Source organism: Mobula hypostoma, chromosome 12, assembly GCF_963921235.1.
Source record: "Mobula hypostoma chromosome 12, sMobHyp1.1, whole genome shotgun sequence".
In the NCBI taxonomy this organism is placed as follows: Eukaryota; Metazoa; Chordata; class Chondrichthyes; order Myliobatiformes; family Myliobatidae; genus Mobula; species Mobula hypostoma.
The window spans coordinates 110,940,841-110,962,014 of record NC_086108.1 but is presented as its reverse complement, the minus strand read 5'-3'; the positions used below and the strand labels follow the sequence as shown (position 1 = coordinate 110,962,014).

Here is a 21,174-nt window from a genome sequence, read left to right as displayed (position 1 = left end):
TTCACCCTTGACCCATGACCTCACCCAACCTTAGTGGGAAAAGCCTGCTTGCATTTACTCTATCCATACCCCTCATAATTTTGTATACCTCCATGAAATCTCCCCTCGATCTTCAGGTGGGGAGAGCGGGTGGAGTACAAGCTGGCAGGTGAAGCAGGTGAGGGGGAAGGTGGGTGGGTGGGTGGGGGAGTGGATATGAAGAAAGAAACTGGGAGGTGATAGGTGGAAAAGGGTGAAGGGGTGAAGAAGGGATCTGAAAGGAGAGGAGACTGGACTATGGGAGGAAGAGATGGAGGAGGTGCACAAGAGGGGAGTGTGAAATTTGTTGTTTTGAGGCAGCTAATTACTATAAGTTACAATCAGAAATATATAAATAGTTCAATAAGAGAGCAACATAGGGAGGTTGCGTTTTCTTTAATTTAAAGATACAGTGTGGAGCAGGCCCTTCTAGTCCTTCAAGCCACGCTGCACAGCAACCCCCCGAATTAACCCTGGACTAATCATGGGACAATTTACAATAACCAGTTAATCCACTAACTAGTAAGTCTTTGGACTGTGGGAGGAAACCGGAGCACCTGGAGGAAACCCACAGTACAGAGCAAGGAACGTACAAAATTGCTTACAGAGGACACCAGAACTGAACCCCGAGCTGTAACAGTGTCACATTAACCGCGACACTTTCATGGTGTTGGTTCGTGCAGGGAATGGAGAGATCGCTACAATGTGCGGATGAGATTGGTTTGGATTGGTATTGTGCTGGACAGGGAGATTGTGGGCTGCAGGGCCTGTTTCTGTACTGTACAGGCCACAAAAACCCAACTCATTAACGGCCCATGCAATAACTTGTGATGTTGTTGGAGAGGAGTGAATCAAGATCCAAAAAATTCACAGCAATGGTGGTAAATCTTTAGGATGGGTTGTCCAAGCATCAGACAACCCTAGTAATTTCAGTAACTATTACAGAAACTATGCCTTGTGTAAGATAGGGGCAGCACAGTACAGTACTTTACAGTTCTAGCGACCCAGGTTCATTTCCCACCACTGCTGTCCATAAGAAGTTTGTACGTTCTCCCTCAGACCGCATGGGTTTCCTCCAGGTGCTCCCGTTTCCTTCCACAGTCCAAAGACTTACCAGTTAGTAGATTAATTGGTCGTTGTAAATTGTCCCGTGATTAAGTTACAGTTAAATCGGTGGTTAATGGGCAGCACAGCTCAAAACCGATTCCATACTGTATCTCAATAAACAAGATGCGGCTGAGGCCTAGTTCAGAGTGTTGTGTGTAGTTTTGGTTACCTACCTGCAGGAAAGATTTCAATAAGATTGAAAGAGAATGTTGCCAGAACTGGCGGATCTGAGTTACAAGGAAAGTTTGAGTAGCTTAGGATTTCATTCCCTGGAGTGATGGAAAATGAGGGGAGATTTGATAGAGGTTTACAAACTTATGAGAGGGATAGACAGGGTAAATGCAAGCAGGCTTTTTCCACTGTGGTTGGGTGAACCTAGAATTAGAGGTCATGGGTTAAAGGTGAAAGGTGAAATGTTTAAGGGAAACATAAGGGGGAACTTCTTCACTCAGAAGGCGGGAAGAGTGTGAAATGAGCTGTTGGCGCAAGTGGTGGATATGGGTTTGATTACAACATTTAAAAGAAATTCGTGTAGATACATGGATGGGGGGGGTATGGAGGGTGCTTTGGTCCTGTTGTGGGTCAATAGGACTAGGCAAATTAATAGTGTGAAATGGAATATATGGGCTCAAGTGCCTGCTTCTCTGCTGTAGTGTTCGATAATACAGTACTTGACTCTAAAACGGGGGAAGTTGAATTTGAGAAGCATGTTCCGACCAGAATTGTGTGTGTCACTTTCCAACCTCATTTGGACCAAAGACAATGTTTTACTTTGATACATCACCGATGTTCCCAGAAGCAAAGATCAGCAATCTTAGTGTTCTATTTCTGAGTAGTAATGTTCTGCCCAAGTCAGTTCTGTTGGCATTCGTCTGGCTTGGTTCTTTACTGGTTGATCACCCTACTTTTGGCACTGGAAAGTGTTGGACAGGGATAACGTCATGCATAAATAAACAGCTGGCATTTCAGACTGAGTCTTCTGGACTTACAGCATCTGCTGAATCTCTTTTGTTTAGAATTTAATGCATGTACACCAAGAGATGGTGGGACCACAAATCTGATGCTGTTTCTAGAGCAAAACACCTCTTTGCCTCTTTATAGGAAGGATGCAGAAGTTTCAGAGAGAGTTCAGAAAAGATTTACCAGGATGCTGCCTGGATCGGAGAGAATGTCTTGTGAGGGTAGGTTGTGCAAGCTAATGTTTTTGCTCTTCAATCCAAAGGAGGATAAGAGGCAGTTTGATAGAGCTGTACAAGGTGATAAGAGGCACAGATCAAGTGGGCGGCCAGAGACTTTTTCCCAGAACAGAAATGGCTAATACAAGGAAGGATAATTTTAAGGTGATTAGAGGAAAGTACTGGGGAGGATGTCAGAGGTAGTTTTTTGCTAATCAGAAGAGTGGTGGGTGAGTGGAATGTTCTGCAGGTGGGGGGTGGTAGAGGCTGATACATTAGGGATATTTTAGAAACTCTTAGATAGCCATGGATGATAGAAAAAATGGAAGGCTATGTGGGAGGAAAACGTACTGTAAATTGCTCTTTGATTCACTCTGACTTCTCCCCTTCCTTTCCAGTCCTGAAGAAATGTCTTGGCCCAAAACGTTGACTGTTTACTCTTTTCCATAGATGCTGCCTGACCTGCTGAGTTCCTCCAGTATTTTGTGTGCGTTGCTTTGGATCTCCAGCATCTTCAGAATCCCTTGTGTTTGAGATTGATCTTAGAGCAGGTGAGAAGTTTGGCAACCACATCGTGGGTCAAAGTGACTGTACTATGCTATAATGTTCCATGTTCCTTTACCAGAAACATGTTGTTCATTACCAGAGTTAGTTGGAAACTTGTGTCAACAATTCACTGTTACGGCAGTCAGAGAGGAGGAGGGAGGCTGGGGAAGTGGTCACGTGCAGTCGGGTTAGTGAATGAAATCGATCGGCCGGGGCAGAACACAGGCAGACGGGATGCTCCGTAGTTCAGCTGTGGGACTAGCTCTGCTCGCAGTATGGGTCCGCAGTGGCTCTGAGAAACAGCAAACCAAATGTCACTGCATGAATCTGGTTCTGTGCCAACCCATGGCCCGAAATGAAGAGGTGAAGAAGGACAAGGAGGTGAGTGACGTATATATGCTGATGGTGAGGGTCTACGTGAGGTTGGGAAGCTTATCAAATCAGAGTTTTGGGGGTGGACCATGCTATCTACCTTCAACTCACTGTGCACATTTCAGAGTCATAGAGTGATACAGCTTAGAAACAGGCCATTTGGGCCATCTCTGCCATGCTGACCTCATGAGCTAACCTTACTTGGAGTAAAGTAAAGGAGGGCTGTCAAAGTAAGTTTTTTTACACAGAGAATGGTGGGTGCATGGAACGTGCTGCCAGGGGTGGTGGTACAGGCGGATACATTAGGGACATTTAAGAGACTCTTAGATAGATAGGTGGATGAACAAAAAATAGAGGGCCACGTAAAAAGAGGAGAGGATTAGAATAGGTTCAAAGGTCAGTACAGCATCATGCACTGTGCTGTTAAAGTTTATATTCTACATTCTTGTTTTTGGCCCACGTCCCTCTAAGTCAGGGGTTCCAAACCCTTTTTTTAATGCCATAGACCCCTACCATTAACCGAGGTGTCTGTGGACCCCAAGTTGGGAACCCCTGCACAGTTCCTATCTGTGTACCCCTCACCCCTCCGAGTGCCTGATAAGCTTTGGAATTGTACCTGCCTCTGCTACCTCTTCTGGCAATTCGTTCCATATACTCAAAACCCTCTGTGTGAAAAATGTGTCCTTCTGATCCCCTTCAAACCTTCCTCTTCATGCTAAAGCTACACTCTCTAATTTTATAATCCCCTACACCTGAAAAATCTGTGACCATTCACCTCTTTTATGTCCCCCATGATTTTATACACCTCTATAAGAACATTACAGCACAGTACAAGTATTTTGGCCAACTCTGTTGTACTGACCTTATAACCTACTCCAAGACCAATCTAACCTTCCCTCCCACATAGCCCTCCATTTTTCATAGTCATAGTAGTCATAGTCATACTTTATTGATCCCGGGGGAAATTGGTTTTCGTTACAGTTGCACCATAAATAATAAATAGTAATAACACCATAAATAGTTAAATAGTAATATGTAAATTATGCCAGGAAATTATGAAATAAGTCCAGGACCAGCCTATTGGCTCAGGGTGTCTGATCCTTCAAGGGAGGAGTTGTAAAGTTTGATGGCCACAGGCAGGAATGACTTCCTAAGACGCTCTGTGTTGCACCTCGGTGGAATGAGTCTCTGGCTGAATGTACTCCTGTGCCCAACCAGTACATTATGTAGTGGATGGGAGACATTGTCCAAGATGGCATGCAACTTGGACAGCACCCTCTTTTCAGACACCACTGTCAGAGAGTCCAGATCCATCCCCACAACATCACTGGCCTTACGAATGAGTTTGTTGACTCTGTTGGTGTCTGCTACCCTCAGCCTGCTGCCCCAGCACACAACAGCAAACATGATAGCACTGGCCATCACAGACTCATAGAACATCCTCAGCATCATCCAGCAGATGTTAAAGGACCTCAGTCTCCTCAGGAAATAGAGATGGCTCTGACCCTTCTTGTAGACAGCCTCAGTATTCTTTGACCGGTCCAGTTTATTGTCAATTCGTATCCCCAGGTATTTGTAATCCTCCACCATGTCCACACTGACCTCCTGGATGGAAACAGGGGTCACCGGTACCTTACCTCTCCTCAGGTCCACCACCAGCTGCTTAGTCTTTTTCACATTAAGCTGCAGATAATTCTGCTCACACCATGACAAAGTTTCCTACCGTAGCCCTGTACTCAGCCTCATCTCCCTCGCTGATGCATCCAACTATGGCAGAGTCATCAGAAAACTTCTGAAGATGACAAGACTCTGTGCAGTAGTTGAAGTCCAATGTGTAAATGGTGAAGAGAAAGGGAGACAAGACAGTCCCCTGCGGAGCCCCAATGCTGCTGATCACTCTGTCGGACACACAATGTTGCAAGCACACGTACTGTGGTCTGCCAGTCAGGTAATCAAGAATCCATGACACCAGGGAAGTATCCACCTGCATCACTGTCAGCTTCTCCTCCAGCAGAGCAGGGCGGATGGTGTTGATCGCACTGGAGAAGTCAAAAATTTTTCTATCATCCATGTGCCTACCTAAATGTCCCTAATGTATCTGTCTCTACCACAACCCCTGACAGCAAAATCCACACACCCACAACTCTGTGTAAAATACTTACTTCTGATATCTCCCCAAACACCTTCACATTGTGCCATCTCATATTAGCCATTTCCACCCTGGGAAAAATGCCTCTAGCTGCCCACTCATTCTACGCTTCTCCTCTTGTACAGCTCTATCAAGTCGCCTCTCATCCTACTTCTCTCCAAAGAGAAAAGCCCTAGCTCACTCAATCTGTCCACATAAGACAAGCTCTCCAATACAGGCAGCGTCCTGGCAAATCTGCTCTACACCCTCTCTAAAGCTTCCACATCCTTCCTATAATCCTAATCCTAGCAATAACCCTAACCCTTCCACATCCATCTGATAATGGGGTGACCAGAACTGAACACAGTATTCCAAGTCCAGTCTAACCTTGTGGTTCTGTGTCTTCCCTGACTAATGAAGGCCAACACATCATACACTTTCTTAACAACCCGAGCAACTTACATGGCACCTTTGAGGCATAATTTCAGAGAATCATAGAGGACTACAGCACAGAAATAAACCCTTCATCTCATCTAGTCTATGCCAGACTATTATTCTGCCTAGTCCCGTCGACCTGCACCCGGATCAAAACTGCATCCACCACTTTTGATGGCAGCTTTCTACACTCACACCACCCCCTGAGTGAAGAAATTCCCCCTCATATTCCCCTTAAACATTTCACCTTTCACCCTTAACCTATGACTTCCAATTATAGTGCCATTGAACCTCAGCGGAAAAGGCCTGCTTGCATTTACCCTATCTATACCCCTCATTATTTTGTAAACTCTATCCAATCTCCCCTCAATCTTCTATGTTCTATGTTCCAGGGAATTAAGTGTAATGCTCAGCTATATTGGCTCGTATATGTCTAGGGGAAATCCCGCCCAGCACCGGCCTGAACGCTTCCCGCTGGGTCGGTTGCTGCACCACTGATGCCCAAATCAATCCCAAACATCAATCATCAGCCAGCACACCCAGTACGTTTTACCAAGTACACTTTATAGATATTACTAAGTCTATGACATTAATATAAGTTCGATACAGAAAAGGAAGTAATGGGAAAAAAAGACGTCAGACTTATCAAAGTCCAAATTCTTCGTGCACAACCGTTGGAGCTCAATCAATTCCTGATGACCACCTGGATCCTGTCGACTCACGGCTCGGGACCACCCGGAGTGATCGACCGGAGCCTCTCCGCACGTCCACTGTCCTCCCCGTCTCTCCTCCGACTCCCCATCTCTCCGCCGTCCTCCCCGTCTCTCCTCCGACTCCCCATCTCTCCACCGTCCTCCTCGTCTCTCCACCGTTCTCCCCGTCTCTCCACTGTTCTCCTCGTCTCTCCTCTGACTCCCCGCCAAAACCCCATCCCCAGTCATATGAGACAGCATTATCACCCGAAAAAAACGATAACATGAACACGCATTGGCTAATAGAAGCCTGCTATCTGTACTAACCCAAGCAAATGTCCAGCTGGAGACTTTCTCAGCACTTAAGATAACAAAGGAGCCATTTTAAATTTAACATACAAAAAAAAACCCGTACATAAGTCCTAATGTACTTCACATTTCCCTATAACCCTGGTCCTCAAGTTCCAGCAGCATCCTTGTAAATTTTCTCTACACTCTTTTTTTCAGAATTAGAACTTATTTAAATCTTATATCCATCCCACAACGAGGGAGTAAAAAATCTTTGCGTTATGACTCCATTGCAATATACAGACATGTGAATTTATAAGTCTAATAGTGTGTAGAAAGAAGCAGTCCCGTAGCCTGTTGGTCCTGGCTTTAATCCTGTGGTAGCGTTTGCCAGGCGGAAGCAGCTGAAACAGTTTATGGTTGGGGTGACTGGTGTCCCTGATGATCTTACTAGCCTTCTTTCTGCACCTGCTGCTGTTAATGTCCCCAGTGGAGGGAAGTTCACATCCACAGATGCGCTGGTCTGTCCATACCACTCTCTGCAGTGCCCAGCGATGAAGGTTGGTGTAGTTCCCGTACGAGGCGGTGATACAGCCAGTCAGTATGCTCTCAAAGGTTCCCCTGTAGAAGGTCTTGAGGATCTGGGGGCTCATGCCGAACTTCTTCAGTTGCCTGAGGTGGAAGAGACGCTGTTGTGCTTTTTTTGCCACACAGCCGGTGTGTACAATCCAGGTGATGTCTTTGGTGATGTGTATACCGAGGAAGTTGAAACTACTCACACTTTCAACTACAGTCCCATTGTTGTTGATTGGGCTGAGCTTTTCTCAGTTCCTCCTGTAATCGACAATCAGATCTTTTGTTTTTTAGATATTGAGGGAGAGGTGTTGTCCTGGCTGTATGTAGGCGACCAGAATTGCCCAGATGAGACGATGATGGAGCCCCATGCCTCAACTACGAGTGCATTGACCGACCTAGACTCGCACCTCCTCATACCTCCTGCTCTCATTGATCTGCAACAACCTAGGACAGACCAATAACAGATCTCCTTCATACCAATGTCCACTTTGCTGGTCTTCGAATGCAGAGTGAAAAGCAGAGATCTCACTTCTAACTCCACCACATCTTTGTCTGTAAACCCTAATCTGTTCTCTAACTCCTCCACATCCCTGTCCCTAAACCCCAATCTGACCTCTAACTCCCCACATCCCTGTCCCTAAACCCTAATATGACCACTAACTCCACCACATCCCCGTCCCTAAACCCCAATCTGACTTCTAATTCTTCCCCATCCCTGTCCCTGAACCCTAATATGACGACTAACTCCCCACATCCCTGTCTCTAAACCCTAACCTGACCTCTAACTCCCCCATCAGTGTCTCAGGGACAGCTTCTTCCCCTCCACCATCAGATTTATGAACAGTCCGTGAACCATGTACCCCACCTCAGTATGTTCACTCTTTTGCAGTCCTTATTTATTTATATATATATTTCCAATTGTAATTTATGGTTTAGTATTTTGTGTTTCACTGTAGTGCTGCTGCAAAGCAACAATTTCATGACATATGCCGGTGATAACAAACCTGATTCTGATTCTGACTGTGCAATGTGCTGTAGATCAGGGAAACTGTCTTTCATCTTTGTGTAAAGGTGTAACTGCAGCCCTTACGTTGAAGCAGGTACTCGTCTTTGACAATGGAGGAAAGGACTGGAAGCACTACATGTGGTCGATTATCACAATTGTTGTGGCCTCACAACAATATGACCCTGAACTCTTCTGTCACGCCCATGCAGAAGGTGTTCAACTGCTTATGAAAGGTAACTAATTTTATTAAAGAAATATTCTATCTTTCTGCTTCCTAAAGTCATTGGAGAGTGTCCAGAGGAGGTTCAAAAGAATGATCCCAGGAATGAAAGGGTCAACATGCTAAGAGCTTTTGATGGCTCTGGACCTGTACCTACCTGAGTTTAGAAAATAAGGGAGGATCTTATTGAAGCCTATCAAATATTGAAAGGCCTAGAAAGACTGGATGTGGAGAGGATGCTTCCTATAGTGGGGCAGTCTAGGACCAGGTGCAGCAGCCTCAGAATAGACGGACGTCCATTTAAAACAGAAATGAGGAAGAACGTATCTAGCCAGAGGATGGAGAATGTGTGAAATTCATTGGCAATCATTGAAAGTGGAGGTTGATAGATTCCTGACTAGTCAGGATATCAAATATTACAGGGAGAAGGCGGGAGAATGGGGTTGAGAGGGATAATAAATCAGTCATGAAGGAATCAGTCAATAAATCAGCCAAGAGGTGACATTGGACAGACAATGTCAAATCTTTGTGGGTGGATTTAAGACAACGCAAGGGTAAAATAAAACATTATGGGAATCATATATAGACCACCAAATAGTAGCCAAGATGTGGGTTGAGATTGCAGAGGGAACTGGAAAAGGCATGTAATAGGGGTAATGTCACAACTGTAATGGGGAACTTCAATATGCAAGGAGATTGGGAAAATCAGGTTGCTGTCAGATTGCAAGAGAGGGAATTTGTTGAATGTCTGTGAGGTGGCTTTTTAGAACAGCTAGTGCTTGAGCCTACTCGGGGAAAGGCTAACTTAGATTGGTTGTTCTGTAATAACCCAGATCTCTTTAGGGAGCTTAATGTAAAGAAACCCTTGGGAGGCAGTGATCATAATCTGATTGAATTCATACTGCAATTTGAGAGGGAGAAGCACAAGTCACGAGTATCAGTATCACAATGGAATAAAGGGAATTACAGAGGCATGAGAGAGGAGCTTACCCAGAGAGGTGGATTGGAGGAGAATACTGGCGGGGATGACAGCAGACCAGAGATGGCTGAAGTTTCTGGGAATAGTTCACAAGGCACAGGATAGATATGTCCCACAGTAGTTCTCAAATGGCAGGGCAGGCAACTGTGGCTGAGAAGGGAGTTAGGGACTGCATAATGGATGAATTAGTCATGACATTTCAAGAATCACTTGATTCTGGCATGGTCCCGAAGACTGGAAGATTGCAAATGTCACTCCTCTCTTTAAGAAGAGAGGAAGGCAAAAGAACTTATAGGCCAGTTAGTCTAACCTCAGTGGTTGGAGTCTATTATTAAGGATGAGGTTTCGGGGTACTTGGAGACTAGTGATAAAAAAAGTCAACGTCAGCATGGTTTCTGCCAAGGGAAATCTTGCCTGACAAATCTGTTAGAGTTCTTTGAGGAAGTAACAAGCAGGGTGGACAAAGGAGAGGCAGTGGATGTCATTTACTTGGATTTTCAGAAGGCATTTGATAAGGTGCCACACATGAGGCTGCTTAACAAGATAAAATCCTATGACGTTACAGGATGGATACTGGCATGGATAGAGAAATGGCTGACAGGCAGGAGGCAGCGAGTGGGAATAGAAGGGGCCTTTTCTGGTTGGCTGCCAGTGACTAGTGGTGTTCCTCAGGGGTCAGTATTGGGACTGCTGCTTTTCACATTGTCAATGATTTGGATAATGGAATTGATGGCTTTGTGGCAAAGCTTGTGGATGATACAAAGATCGGTGGAGGGGTAGGTAGTGCTGAGGAAGTAAAGCAATTGTAGCAGGATATAGACAAATTGGAAGACTGAGCAAATAAGAGGCAGATGGATTACAGCGTTGGGAAATGTATGATAATGAATTTCGGTAAAAGGAACAATCCTGCGGACTATTATCTAAATGGGGAGAAGGTTCAAACGTGAGAGCTGCAGAGGGACTTGGGAGTCCTCGTGCAAGACTCCCAGAAGGTTAATTTACAGGTTGAGTCTGTGGTAAAGAAGGCAAATACAAAGTTGACTCTTAATTGAAAGGGAATAGAATATAACAGCAAGAAGATAATGCTGAGCCTTTATAAGACACTAGTCAGGCAGCACATGGAATATTGTCAACAGTTTTGGGCCCCATATCTCAGAAAGGATGTGTTGTCATTGGAGAGAGTCCAGAGGAGGTTTACGAGGATGATCCTGGGAATAAAGGGGTTAACGTGTGAGGAGCATTTGGCAGCTTTGGTCCGGTACTCATTGAAACATACCAAATGTTGAAAGGACTAGATGGGGTAGATGTGGAGAGGATGTTTCCTCTGGTGGGGGTATCCAGAACTAGAGGGCAGAGCCTCAAAATTGAGGGCAACCCTTTACAATAGGAATCAGAAGGAAATTTTTTAGCCAGAGAATAGCGAATCTGTGGACCTCTGCCATAGACCATGGTCGAGGCCAAGTCCAGGAGTGTATTTAAGGCAGAAGTTGATAGTTTCCTGGTTGGTCAGGGAATTAAAGGATACGGCGAGAAGACAGGTGTTTCGGATTGAGTGGGATCCGGGATTAGCTATGATGGAATGGTGGAATAGACTCAATGGGCCGAATAGCCTAATTCTGCTCCTGTGTCATATGGTTGTGGTCATAGATATCCATGTCTAGAATGAGGAAATGCTTTGCACTCAGGGTCGCTGGTATCTGGGATTCGCTTCTTGGGATGGGGTGGAGGAGTCAGGATTCTTCAAAAAGATTTGGATGGGCAATTGAGAAAAATTCTCTTGTTGAGCTACAAGCAAAACATCAGGGCATTGGGAGTGAATGGATTATACCTGCAGAATCTGGCAAAGAATGTAGATAGAACAAACATCTCTGTCCATAAACTATTACCATAGAAACCATAGAAACTACAGCACAGAAACAGGCCTTTTGGCCCTTCTTGGCTGTGCCGAACCATTTTCTGCCTAGTCCCACTGACCTGCACACGGACCATATCCCTCCATACACCTCCCATCCATGTATCTGTCCAATTTATTCTTAAATGTTAAAAAAGAACCTGCATTTACCACCTCCTCTAGCAGCTCATTCCATACTCCCACCACTCTCTGTGTGAAGAAGCCCCCGCTAATGTTCCCTTTAAACTTTTCCCCCCTCACCCTAAACCCATGTCCTCTGGTTTTTTTCTCCCCTTGCCTCAGTGGAAAAAGCCTGCTTGCATTCATTCTATCTATACCCATCATAATTTTATATACCTCTATCAAATCTCCCCTCAATCTTCTACGCTCCAGGGAATAAAGTCCCAACCTATTCAACCTTTCTCTGTAACTGAGTTTCTCAAGTCCTGGCAACATCCTTGTAAACCTTCTCTGCACTCTTTCAACCTTATTTATGTCCTTCCTGTAATTTGGTGACCAAAACTGAACACAATACTCCAGATTCGGCCTCACCAATGCCTTATACAACCTCATCATAACATTCCAGCTCATATACTCAATACTTTGATTAATAAAGGCCAATGTACCAAAAGCTCTCTTTATGACCCTATCTACCTGTGACGCCACTTTTAGGGAATTTTGTATCTGTATTCCCAGATCCCTCTGTTCCACTGCACTCCACAGTGCCTTACCATTAACCCTGTATGTTCTACGTTGGTTTGTCCTTCCAACGTCCAATACCTCACACTTGTCAGTATTAAACTCCATCTGCCATTTTTAGTCCATTTTTCCAGCTGGTCCAAGTCCTTCTGCAGGCTCTGAAAACCTTCCTCACTGTCTACTACACCTCCGATCTTTGTATCATCAGCAAACTTGCTGATCCAATTTACCACATTATCATCCAGGTCATTGATATAGATGACAAATAACAATGGACCCAGCACTGATCCCTGTGGCACACCACTAGTCACAGGCCTCCACTCAGAGAAGCAATTCTCTACCACCACTCTCTGGCTTCTTCTATCGAGCCAATGTCTAATCCAATTTACCACCTCTCCATGTATACCTAGCGACTGAATTTTCCTAACTAACCTCCCATGCGGGACCTTGTCAAAGGCCTTACTGAAGTCCATGTAGACAATATCCACTGTCTTCCCTTCATCCACTTTCCTGGTAACCTCCTCGAAAAACTCCAATAGATTGGTCAAACATGACCTGCCACGCACAAAGCCATGTTGACTCTCCCTCATAAGTCCCAGTCTATCCATATGCTTGTAGATTCTGTCTCTTAGTACTCCCTCCAATAACTTACCTACTACCGACGTTAAACTTACTGGCCTATAATTTCCCGGATTACTTTTCGATCCTTTTTTAAACAACGGAACAACATGAGCCACTCTCCAATCCTGCGGCACCTCACCTGTAGACAGCGACATTTTAAATATTTCAGCCAGGGCCCCTGCAATTTCAACACCAGTCTCCTTCAAGGTCCAAGGGAACACCCTGTCAGGTCCTGGGGATTTATCCAGTCTAATTTTCCTCAAGACAGAAAGGACCTCCTCTTTTTCGATCTGTACAGTTTCCATGATCTCACTACTTGTTTCCCTTAATTCCATAGACTTCATGCCAGTTTCCTTAGTAAACACAGACGCAAAAAACCTATTTCCTTTGGTTCCACACATAGCCGACCACTCTGATCTTCAAGAGGACCAATTTTATTCCTTACAATCCTTTTGCTCTTAATATACCTGTAAAAGCTCTTTGGATTATCCTTAACTTTGACTGCCAAGGCAACCTCATGTCTTCTTTTAGCCCTCCTGATTTCTTTCTTATGTATTTTCTTGCACTTCTTATACCCCTCAAGCACCTTATTTACTCCCTGCTTCCTATACACATCATACAACTCCCTCTTCTTCTTTATCAGAGTTGCAATATCCCTTGAGAACCAAGGTTCCTTATTCCTATTCACTTTGCCTTTAATCCTGACAGGAACATACAAATTCTACACTCTCAAAATTTCTGCTTTGAAGGCTTCCCACCTACCGATCACATCTATGCCAGAGAACAACCTGTCCCAATCCACGCTTTTTAGATCCTTTCTCATTTCTTCAAATTTGGCCTTCTTCCAGTTAAGAACCTCAACCCTAGGACCAGATCTATCCTTGTCCATGATCAAGATGAAACTGATTATTATTTAATGATTCAACATGAAACTATTCAAACACTCAGTTCTTGAACTAACCAGCACAACCTTAGTTGCTTAGCAACACCCTGACCAGTCTGATCACATTGCACTGAACTGGACCTTCTTTCCTTGTTTATGTTCTCCCTTGTAAAAATTGCATATTATTCATGATTAATTCGTAGATTTTCTTCCTGTGAATGCTGCTTAGAAGTGGAGAAGTTGCAGATGGAGTTCAAGCAGGAAAAGTGTGAAGAGATTCAGTTTGAAAAGGGCAATTTGATGGCAGAGCTCGGAGTTAATGGTAGGGTTCTCGGCAGTGTGGAGCAAAAGAGGGATCTTAGGGTCCTCAGCCACATATCTTCAAGGTTACAGCACAGGGTGAGAAGGGGGTTATGAAGGTGTGCAACGTGTTGACCTTTATTAGTCAAGGGATTGAATTCAAGAAGTAATGCTGCAGCTCAACAAAGCCCTCATTAGACCACACTTGGAATATTGTGGTCAGGTCTGGCTGACTGGTTATGGGACAGATATGGAAACTTTAGAGAGGATGCAAAGGAGATTTACCTGGATGCCTCCTGGATTAGAGGACATGGCTTATGCAGATGGGCTGAGCAAGCTAGGGCGAGGGAGGGAGGGAGAATGAACGATGACTTGATAGACGTGTACAAGATGACAGGAGGCATAGATCGAGCAGACGGCCAGAGACTTTATCCCAGGGTAGAAGTGGTTAATATGAGGAAGCATAATTTTAAGGAGAATGGAGGAAAATATATGAAGGGGGTGTGTCAGAGATAGATTTTTTTTACACAGAGAGTGGTGGGTGCATGGACATGCCGCCAGGAGTGGTTGTCGAAGCAGATATGTTAGAAACATTTCAGAAACCCTTAGATAGGCATATGGATGATAGAAAACTGGAGGGCTATGTGGAAGGGAAGGGTTAGATCGATCTTAAAGTAGGTTAAAGGGCCTATACTGTGCATCTTATTGTTCCAGCTCTGTTGTTTGACTTCCTGCAAGGCCATTCCAACCATTTACCATTGGAGAGGATCAAGAAGGCAAGAATGATCCCAGGAATGAAAGGGTTAACATATGAGAAATGTTTGATAGCTCTCGGCCTTTACTCACTGGAGTTTAGAAGAATGGGAATGGGGATTCACGCTGAAACCTGTCAAATATTGAAAGGCTTAGATAGAGTGGATGTGGAGAGGATGTTTCCTATAGTGGGGGACCAAGGACCAAAGGGCACAAAGAACATCCCTTTACAGCAGAGATGAGGAGGAATTTCTTTAGCCAGGAGGTGGTGAATCTGTGGAATTCATTGCCATGGATGGCTGTGGAGGACAAGTCATTTGGGTATATTTAAAACGGTGGTTGATAGGTTCTTGATTGGTAAAGGTATCAAAGGTTACAGAGAGAAGGCAGGAGAAAAAGGTTGAGAGGGATAATAAATTAGCCATGATGGAATAGCAGAGCAGATGCAATGGGCCATACAGCCTCATTCTGCTACTATGTCTTATGGTCTTACCATCAGTAACCTTACCACCAGTCAGGACAATATGGACTAAAGAGAAAATGACTGAATGGGTCAATAACCAAGTGAAGTTGGTGAAGACACATCAGATGGATGGAATCAACCTACACTTGGATCAGGTCGTCATCAGATATTCTCCTGAATCCAAGAAAATAACTGAAGCAGTTCAACAAATCTTCACAGCGATTCACAAGGAAATACGCCAGTCTAAGGTAACGAGCTATTACTGTTAAATGTGACGCTTTTAGACTCCAATTAAGCATGATGGCAAACTGACTTTTTTTGGGATCTGATTCCATTTGAACGTGTTGTAAACTTAATGCTGTTACAGAGCCAGCCATCACTGATCGGGGGTTCAATTCCCACCGTTATCTGTAAGGAGTTTGTAGGTTCTCCTCGTGACTGCGTGTGTCCAGATGCACCGAGTTCCTCCCATGTTACAAAGATGCATGGGTTAGGATTAGTACATTGTGGTTAGTAGGGAGAGAGAGAGGTAGAGAGAGAGAGAGAGAGAGGCAGAGAGAGAGATAGAGAGAGAGGTAGGGAGAGAGGTAGGGAGAGGTAGGGAGAGGTAGGTAGAAAGAGGTAGAAAGAGAGAGAGGGGTAGAGAGAGGTAGAGAGAGAGAGATAGAGAGAGAGATAGAGAGAGAGGTAGAGAGAGAGGTAGAGAGAGAGGTAGAGAGAGAGAGAGAGAGAGAGAGAGAGAAAAAACAAACAAAAATACTGAGGTAGTGTTCATGGGTTCATTGTCCATTCAGGAATCTGATGGTGGGGAGGAAGAAGCTGTTCCTGAAATGCTGAGTGTGTGTCTTCAGTCTCCTGTGCCTCCTCCCTGAGGGCAGCAATGAGAAGAGGACTTGTCTTAGGTGATGGGGTCCTGCCACCTTTTTGAGGCATTGTCTTTTGAAGATGTCCTCAATGGAGGGGATGCTAGTGCCTATGATGGAGCTGAGTTTACAACTTTCTGCAGCTTTTTCCAATCCTGTGCATTGACTAACCCCTCCACCATACCGAACAGTGATGTACCAGTTAGAATGCTCTCCACAGTACATCTGCAGAAATTTGTGAGTGTCTTTGGCGACATTCCAGTTCTCCTCAATCTCTGAATGAAATATAGCCACTGCCATGCCCTCTCTGTTATTGCATCAATATGTTGGACCTATACTTTATTGTCACCAAACAATTGATACTAGAACGTACAATCATCACAGCGATATTTGATTCTGTGCTTCCCGCTCCCTGGATTAAAAATCCTGGGAAAGATCTTCAGAGATGTTCACACCCAGGAACATGAAACTGCTTACTTTTCCACTGCTGACCCCTCGATGAGGACTGGAGTGAGTTCCCTCGACTTCCCCTTCCTGAAGTCCACAATCAATTCATAATCATGGAGCCCTCCTACTCCCGGCACTCTCTCTTGTAATGTGCTATTTGGTTATTGCCTTTCCGTTGTTCCACCTTGTCGTACTGATGTGTTGAAATGACCTGTATGGATTGAATACAAAAACATTGTCTTGCATACTGTCCAAACACATCATTTAATTGCAACAGTGCCTCGAGGCTGTACAAGGTAAAACAAAAACAGAATGCAAAATAAAGTGTTACAGTTACAAAGTATAGCCCAGGCAGACAATATGGTGCATGGTCATAACAAGGTAGATTGTGAGGGCAAGAGTCCATAAGACCATAAGACCCAAAGACATAGGAACAGAATTAGGCCATTCAGCCCATCGAGTCCACACTGCCATTCCATCATGGCTGATTTATTATCCCTTCCAATCCCATTCTTCTGCCTTCTATCTTATTGTACAGGTACACCATCGTATCAATAGTCCTATAACAGTGGGGTAGAAGCTGCCCTTGAGGTTGGTGGTATGTGCCTTCAGGCTTTTGTATCTTCCACCCAGTGGGAGAGGGGAGAAAGGAGAGTGTCCTCGATGGGTGGGGTCTTTGCTGGCAGGGAGGAGTGTAGAGTCCACGGAGGAGAGGCTGATTTCCATTAAAGGCAGAGCAGTTGCCATACCAAGTTCTCCTGCCTTTTCCGACTTGAATGTAGCACTTTGCAATTCCCCATGTCAAACTCCCTCCACGATATGTCCACTGGAGACCCGGGTTCAATCCCAACCCCGGTGCTGCTTGTGTAGAGATTGCGCTCTTCCCTTGTGGTCACCTGGCTTTCCCCTGGTTTCCTCCCACATGTGGAGTCCGTGGGTTAATGTGGATTGTCACCAGTGTGCAGGTGAGGGGTGAAACCTGGGGGGGAGTGATGGGAGTGTGGGTGAATAAATATTGCAGATTCAAGCAGGATTTATGGATGATGGTTGGCAAGGATCTAATGGGCTGAAGGGCCTCTTTCTGTACTGTATTTTGACCAGGATACCGTAAGACATAGACCGTTCAGCCCTTCGAGTTTGTCTGCCATTCCATCATGGCTGATTTATTATCCCTCTCAAGCCCAATCTCCTGCTTTCTCTCCATAACCTTTGAAACCCTGACCAATCAAGAACCTATCAACCTCTGTCGTAAGTGTATCGAATGAGTTGGCCTCCACAGCAATGAATTCCACAGATACACCATCCTCTGGCTAAAGAAATTCCTCCTCATCTCTATTCTAAATGGACATCCCTCTATTCCGAGGCTATGCCCTCATTTGACTCTACATAAATCAGGTAATCATTGTGAAAGCAAAATATTGAGTTCTGGAGCATGGCAACAGGCCCTTCAGCCCATCTGTTCCATGCCAACCGGAATTCCAATTTAAGCTAAATCTGCTTGCCTGTATTTGACCCACATGTCTCTAAGCCTTTCCTATCCAAATATCTTTTAAAAATTGTTACTGTACCTGCCTCAACCATTTCCTCTGGCAGCTTGTTCCAGACACAGACCATCCTCTGGGTGAAAAGGTTGTTCTTCAGATTCCCATGTAGCGTAGTGTGGCGAACATTTGGTCCATAATGACAGACGAGGAAGCTCATTAACTCAACAGCAGTTTTACTGTGATAAACACAGAACAGATCAGGCACCATCAGCAGAGAGTGAACCCAACCAGTCTCATACAGAGTGGGGAGGTGACCATCACACACCCCGGTTACAGTTAAGGTGATCCACAAATACACAAAGGAATAACTGTATAACCGAAGCTAAAAGATAACACTAGATGTACTGAACTTCCCACCATAGTTTTAAGGTGAAAAATAGAGGGCTATGCGGTAGGGAAATTCGAGACAGTCTCTAGAGTAGGATACATGGTCGGCACAACATCGTGGGCCAAAGGGCCTGTAATGTGCTGTAAGTTTCTATGTTCTACGCTCTATAATCCAACAAAAGCATTTTAACACAAGAACAAATAACAGTGCTGGTCATTAGAAATGCAGGGGCGGGCTGTTAACCACGACCCCCCCCCCCAAGAGCGTCACACTACACTAAATGCTGGAGGAACTCAGCAGGTCAGGCAGCATCTACGGAGAGGAATAATCAGTCGACATTTCTCCCAAGACCCAAGGAAGGGGAGGAAGACAAAATAAGAAGGTGGGATGACGAGAAGGAGGACAAGCTAGGTGATAGGTTAAACCAGGTGGGTGCGGGAGGGCAGGTGAAGTAAGAAGTTGAACATGATAGATGGAAGAGCTAAAGGGCTGAAGAAGAATGAATCAGATAGGAGAGGACAGTGGACCATGGGAGAAAGGGAAGGAGGAGGGGTACGAGGGGAAGTGATAGCCAGGTGAGGATAATAGGAAGGGTGAGAGGGGAACCAGAACGGGGAAAGGAAAAAGAGGGAAGAGGGCCTGGGGAGCAATTACTGGAAGTTAGAGAATTCAATGTTCATACTATCAGGTTAGAGGCTACCCAGATGGAATATAAATTGTTGCTCCACCAATCTGAGATTACCATTAAATCTTCCCCTCTCACTTTAAATTTATGACCTCTAGCTTTTTATTCCTTTTCCCTTTTTCAATTTCAAAAATACATTATAAAATTATAATTCTATGATTCTATAACAATACAGAGACAATCATAATGACTAACATAAATTAAATTAAGATGTCCTTATCTCAATCTTACTTACTGGCAATCTTGGCGCAGGCGTATAGGACAGCAATGAAGGTCCTCCATTTCTGGCCGTGTTCAGGGCTTCCTTCATCGTGTCGGTAGCTTCCACTCAGTTTTCAGTACAGTCAGTCACGCCGGTCCCGGGTGGAATACCATCACACTCAGATGTAGAAGGATTCTTCATTGCTGTTGCCATAACAATGCAGTTTTACCAATCAGGATGGTTATCCCTCAACTGAACCTCCAAACCTGGAGGACCGGTGGACCACACTTAGTCTGGCCTCTCCCTTTGACCTCTTTGGTATGGGTGACACTCCCAAGAGCCAAAGCATAAAGCCCTGACTCCAGCCAACATAGCTCACTGGATCACACAAGCCTCCAAACCATGACAAGGTTATGCTCCTCTTCAAGGTTTGGCAATCTAGGATGACATTTATCCCCTGCTGTGCCCAATGGTCCTGGAATCCATGGACACCACACTTTCCTTCTCAGGAATTATCCCGACACTGACACCCCCTGGAACATCATTAGCTAGAACCAAGCAAAGCCCTCCACTGCCCATCTCCAGGAGCCATGGACAGACATCTTTGCCAACCCATTTTCTAGTTTATTCACTTTTCCTGGGAGAACATGATTGCTCTTGGTAAATTTTTCTACAGAAGTGGTTTGTCATTGCCTTCTTCTGGGCAGTGTCTTTACAAGATGGGTGACCCAACCAGCTGCTCATATGACCATCCACCTCCTGCTCCCATGGCTTCACATGACCCTGATCCATGGGAGGGGGGCGAAGCAGGTGCTACACCTTGCCCAAGGTGGACCTGCAGGCCAGCGGAGGGAAGGAGCGCCTTACATCTCACCACCCTATCACTTCCAGCACACAAGTGTGAAGGAGAATGGAATAATTATTATGCAGGATCTGATGCAGCACAAAACAAATCAGCTAAAGAACACAATAATAAAAAACACAATAAATATAAATGTATAAGATGGTTTATAAACATGGATTAGTATAAGTTCACCCTCAGTCTCCTACACACTAAGAAAAAAGTCTGTCCTTAACCCAGTCCCTCAAGTCCAGGGAACTTAATATATTGACCATTAAGTTGAAAATGCAATGCATCGTATTGTCTGAATCTCTGGGACTTTAATGATTTTCCTGACCTTATCTGGGATATCAGAAACTTTATTATTCAAATTTCAAAGTATATTCAGAGTTCAATGCAAATTTATTATCGAAGTACATATATATCTCCATATATAACCCTGAGATTCAATGAAAGAAAAATAAATAAAACTGAAAACTGATCAAAATTAACTGGAAATTCCCATGAATGTCATGTACATATGATTGTACAAACACTCAGTGGCCACTTTATTAGGTATACCTGTACACCTGCTCATTATCGCAAATGGCTAATTTGCCTGTCATGTGGCAGCAACTCAATGCATAAAAGCATGTGGTCATGGTCAAGAGGTTCAGTTGTTGTTGAGACCAAACATCAGAATGGGGAGGAAATGTGACCTCAGTGTCTTTGACTGTGGGATGATTGTTGGTGCCAGACAGGGTGGTTTGAGCATCTCAGAAACTGCTGATCTCCTGGGATTTTCACACACAACCGTCTCTAAGTGTTTACAGAGAATGATGTTAAGAACAAAAAACCTCGCGTAGTTCTGTGGGTGAAAATGCCTTGTTAAGGGGAGAGGTCAGAGGAGAATGGCCAGACTGGTTCAAGCTGACAGGAAGGTGACAGTAACTCAGATAATGCAAACACGAGGAATTCTGCAGATGCTGGAAATTCAAGCAACCCACATCAAAGTTGCTGGTGAACGCAGCAGGCCAGGCAGCATCTCTAGAAAGAGGTACAGTCGACGTTTCGGGCCGAGACCCTTGGTCAGGACTAACTGAAAGAAGAGCTAGTAAGAGATTTGAAAGTGG

At 44.7% G+C, this 21,174-nt stretch overlaps 1 protein-coding gene across 1 annotated transcript in view; it reads left to right on the top strand.

The window, feature by feature from the left end:
• Positions 1-3,080: 3,080 nt before the first annotated feature.
• The window catches only part of LOC134355269 (di-N-acetylchitobiase-like), a 33,929-nt gene continuing 15,835 nt past the window's right edge, over positions 3,081-21,174 (top strand). Inside the window, exons 1-3 of the mRNA XM_063065064.1 lie at positions 3,081-3,227; positions 8,438-8,576; positions 15,189-15,400. Of these exons, the coding sequence (XP_062921134.1) occupies positions 3,081-3,227; positions 8,438-8,576; positions 15,189-15,400 (498 nt within the window). The remainder of the gene's footprint in view (positions 3,228-8,437; positions 8,577-15,188; positions 15,401-21,174) is intronic.